The sequence below is a fragment of the Gossypium hirsutum genome, chromosome A05 (genome assembly GCF_007990345.1).
Source record: "Gossypium hirsutum isolate 1008001.06 chromosome A05, Gossypium_hirsutum_v2.1, whole genome shotgun sequence".
Classification (NCBI taxonomy): Eukaryota; Viridiplantae; Streptophyta; class Magnoliopsida; order Malvales; family Malvaceae; genus Gossypium; species Gossypium hirsutum.
Window position 1 is genome coordinate 103,229,672 of NC_053428.1, and position 4,411 is coordinate 103,234,082.

Here is a 4,411-nt window from a genome sequence, read left to right on the forward strand (position 1 = left end):
CGGGCTCGTATAAGCATTACTCATGACATTGACATCCGGGGGCCTATTATGAGTATAAGAGAATACCAAAAGAAAACGAAGTGAATAATTCCTCTGTATGGTATGATTATGTATGAAATGAAAAGGAAGAAAGAATAATTGCTCGAACCGATATATGAAAATGCATTTTTATTGAAAATAATAATGTTTAAACATGAGCCTATTTCACAAAAGATTCTTATTGTCCCTAGGCTAGAAGACAACAAGTGGGTTTTGAATATTACTCTGTGTTATCTCTAAAGATTACAGGAATTTCTTCTACAGTCCAGTTATTCAAAACACTCCCAGGCTCATACGGGCAAATGCCTGATAAATTTCTTTCCATTGCTTCCTCTTCAAATATGGCATTGATGCTCCAAATTCCCCTAGCATCTTCAGTTATTCCTTCTTTCACCTTATGCTGTATGGAATGAATAAACCCTCCAGATACAAATGTTTGGGAAATGTGGGGGAAGTTCATCGGTTCCACCTGACTTCTGTCCTTCTCAATCTCGCTCTCCGCTATTCTTGTTTCCTTTCAAACTCCTTCTTCACTTGGCTTGCATCTGGCCTGAATCCCAAACCGAAGCGATCCCACTTGCCAACCAGGACTGGCACTCTAACTTTTCCACGAAGGTGCTTCCGAGTCCTCTGCCAGGTAACGCGCCTTTCCCAAATGTCAACTGCAGGCTCATTTTCGTAGCCCTTGATATCCTAGGTATCAGAATCCTGTTTCCTTCAGCTATAAACGTTGCATTTACAAACTCTAATGATCGAAATGAACATTCAACTGCTTCGTTGTCATTCTCTATGTAGGGTGTATCACTGGTAACTGATGCAATAATGTCCTCCTCCACATTTATTGTTATTAGCCAACCCTCAGTAACCATCTTTAGCTTCTGGTGCAGCGAGGATGGCACTGCCCCAACTGAATGAATCCAAGGTCTTCCTAATAGACAGTTATAGGAAGGCTTAATATCCATCACGAGGAAATCTACCTCATACGTGTTTGGGCCAATTTGAAGAGGTACTTCTATCATTCCCATTACTTTCCTTTCTGTGCCATCAAATGCTCTTACTATGTTCTGACACGTCTTCATATGAGAACTGTCTATAGGTAAACGGTTTAATGTAGCCCACGGCAACACGTTCAATGCGGACCCATTATCAACTAGTACTCCGGGTAGCGTATACCCCTTGCAACGTGTAGTGACATGTAGAGCCTTAATAGACCCCCTACCCCCTGTGGTATCTCATCATCGCTGAAGGAGATGAAATTGTCAGCGCTTATGTTGTTGACGAGACGATCCAATTTGTTAACTGAAATGTCATCCGCAACATAGGTTTCGTTCAACATTTTTATCAATGCGTTGCGGTGGACCTCCGAATTTAACAGCAGAGCCAATACCGATATGCGATTCAGTTGTTGGTGTAGTTGTTCCACAACATTATACTCGCTGTGTTTTAGGAACTTCAAGAACTCCTTGGCTTCCTTTTCCATTACTGGCCCATTAACTAGTGGTTCTGATCTCTCTGCTTCTTGCCTAAACATGACGAGTTTCCTTTTTGCTGGTTCGGTTTCTATGTTTGGCGTGTTAATCGAACCCTCCTTCTTTGAAACTGCTATACTACAGTTATAATTCCAAGGCACCCTATGGCTATCTTTATAAGGGGAAGCTGTTGGCTTCTGGATTATAACTCTTGGTGTAATTCTTGCTTCTACTTCACTAACTCTAAGCTTCGAAATAATTATCATTGGACGGCTGGCTCTGCCGCCTTCTTCACTCGACTCTCCTCCTAGCGAGTATACATCACCCTCTTCGACAGACTTAAAGAACTCCAATTCCTTATTATTGATTAGACCCTATACTAGGGCTCTGAACTCAATATAATTCTGGATCTCGTAATCTTTCTCATGATGGAACTCACAGTAGTTCCGTGTATCTTGGATTTTATCTCCCAACCCTTGCGGGACTAAACCTCTCTTCTGCATTTCATTCCAAACTAGCTTCAATGGGGTTCTCACCTCCGCGATATTCAGCTTGACTTTTCTCCCCACATTCTCAATTATCGCGTTTACCCCTTTATGAGTATGACTGGCCAACGGATTTCCTGTACCAGGTGTATCATCAAATTTTAGAACACCTGCTTTGATAAGCCTTTCCACGCACCTTTTAAACGAGGTACAATTTTCTATCGAGTGCCCCGTAATCCCTGCGTGGTATTCGCATTGAGCATTTGCATCGTACCACTTAGGGTATGGGGGCTGCAATGGCTCTAAGTGGAAAGGATCCACTACATATGCATCAAACAGACTTTTGTACAACTTCCTATATGTCACTGGTATGGAGTAAATTGAAACTTCTCTGTATTCTGTCTCATGTTAGGCTCCGCCTTGTGAGGCCTGCTGGCCTGTGACTATCGCCTTGACTGATTAACAGTGGCGATTTTGCGTAGCCTGAGCTCACATTACTACTTCATTCTCTCTTTCCTCGGGGCTGACCTTTTCGTTTCTCTCCAACTTCTATCTTACCTGATCTTATGCATTTTCTAACATTTCGCCAGACATTACTATGTCTGCAAAGCTCTTGGTTGCGTTACCTAACATATGAGTAATGAAAGGCGCCTTCAATGTATTGATGAAGAGCATGGTTGTTTCTTTTTCTAGCAACGGTGGTTGGACCTGTGTAGCGACATCTCTCCATCTCTGAGCATACTGCCGGAAGCTTTCGCTTGGCTTCTTCTCCATATTCTGGAGTGTGATCCGGTCCGGTGCTATATCTGTTATATGGCCTTACTGCTTCATGAAGGCCTGAGCTAGGTCCTTCATGACTTAACTTGGGTACGACTCAACTGATTGTACCATTTGGCCGCAGCCCCAGCCAAACTGTCCTAAAAACAGTGAATCAACAACTGATCATTATTGACATGACCCGTCATTCTCCGACAAAACATCGTGATGTGAGCCTCAGGGCAACTAGTTCCGTTGTATCTTTCAAATTCTGGTATTTTGAACTTGAGAGGTAATACCAAATCTGGGACTAGACTCAACTCTCTGGCATCCATTCCGCAGTAATTATCAACACTTTCCAACGCCTTGAACTCTTCACCAACCATTATATTGGTCTCCATTGTTGGCAGTTCTGTTTTTCTTTTTCCACCTCTGCTGCGTCGTCGAAGTTAGGACCTGGGGGTTGCTAATTATCCTTAGGTTGGTGCTCGATCCTGCTGGATGTTTACTGGTACTGATACCAGTTTGATAAGAGGTTGGACATTAACAGACACCTTGTGTTGTTTGCATGTTTGCTGCGCAAACTTGTAGACAGCGGATCTCATTGTCATTCTCGTGTCAACCATAGGCCTTTTCTTTGTCAACCTCCTTTAACAGTTGTGTCGCTGCTTATCATGCTATTTGCGATTCTAGCATTTTCTCTGGACTCCAGCATTTGTCTCTCATTCCTGTTGGATCTTAGCCAGCTGCTCTTGCATCTGAGCCTGCAGTTGCTATTGTATCTCCTTTGCATTTGCTCAAACCTCTGATCCATATCCTTTGTCTTCCTTCGTGTGTAGTACTGGTGTTCCAGGGTAACTAGATAAATGGCCACTAATTAATAAGTCTTTTGTGTATATGATGTTATGTGATGCAATGTAATGCAAATGCATGACATGAATGCAAAAAGAGACGTCGATTCGAATTCAATTCATTTAGAAAACTTCACTGAAAAACAAAATTTTTACATAAAAAGAATTACATATACGGTATTGCCCTAACACCCAAAGCTTTTACTTTCCTAAGAAGGCAGGCTAACTCTCGCCCCCGATCTGATTCCAACTCATATTAACTCCTAGCACATCTGCTTGGACCGCCAAAGTCTGTAAGTGATCAGCCACCTCTCGTATCTGAGCTATAGTTTCACCCATTAAGTAATCCCTATCTCGGACCTATCCTGAGATCGGTGAAGTTGCTCCCCTAGTGCTCTTTATTTGCTTCCAATAATCCAATTTGATTCTCACAGTTCTGAAGTGGCTTCAAGTCTTTACTTTCCCTTCAAATTCTCGATCTTGCTAGACTAGCTTTAATTCAATTACTGAGTACGACCCGAGTGCGTAGTGCGTTTCAACCTCACCTGATCTAACTTTTTTCATTCTGCTATCATCCAAACCTTTTTACAAGTGACTTCTCGAGCCTGACATGTGGAACTTTCTTCCCACCAATCACCCTAGCCTTTCCTCTTGGATTTCTCCTCCACTGTCAGACGTTTACCCAAGCCACATTTTCATTGACTTATGCAGCTGTGTAATCAGTGTCAACGTCTAGTCCTCCACTTCTCTTTCTCTTTCTCAATTCTCAGCTCGGTTTTTCATTCCTTTGAACTCATGCATCCAACTTAAG

General features: G+C 42.4%; 1 protein-coding gene across 1 annotated transcript; it reads right to left on the reverse strand.

The window, feature by feature from the left end:
• Positions 1–569: 569 nt before the first annotated feature.
• LOC121228986 (uncharacterized) lies at positions 570–3,150 on the reverse strand. The gene is made up of 5 exons (XM_041112036.1): positions 2,919–3,150; positions 2,702–2,815; positions 1,889–2,313; positions 1,259–1,846; positions 570–1,214 (listed from the first exon to the last, which is right to left on the reverse strand). Exons 1-5 carry the CDS (start codon positions 3,148–3,150, stop codon positions 570–572), a joined length of 2,004 nt encoding a protein of 667 aa, XP_040967970.1.
• Positions 3,151–4,411: the final 1,261 nt, after the last annotated feature.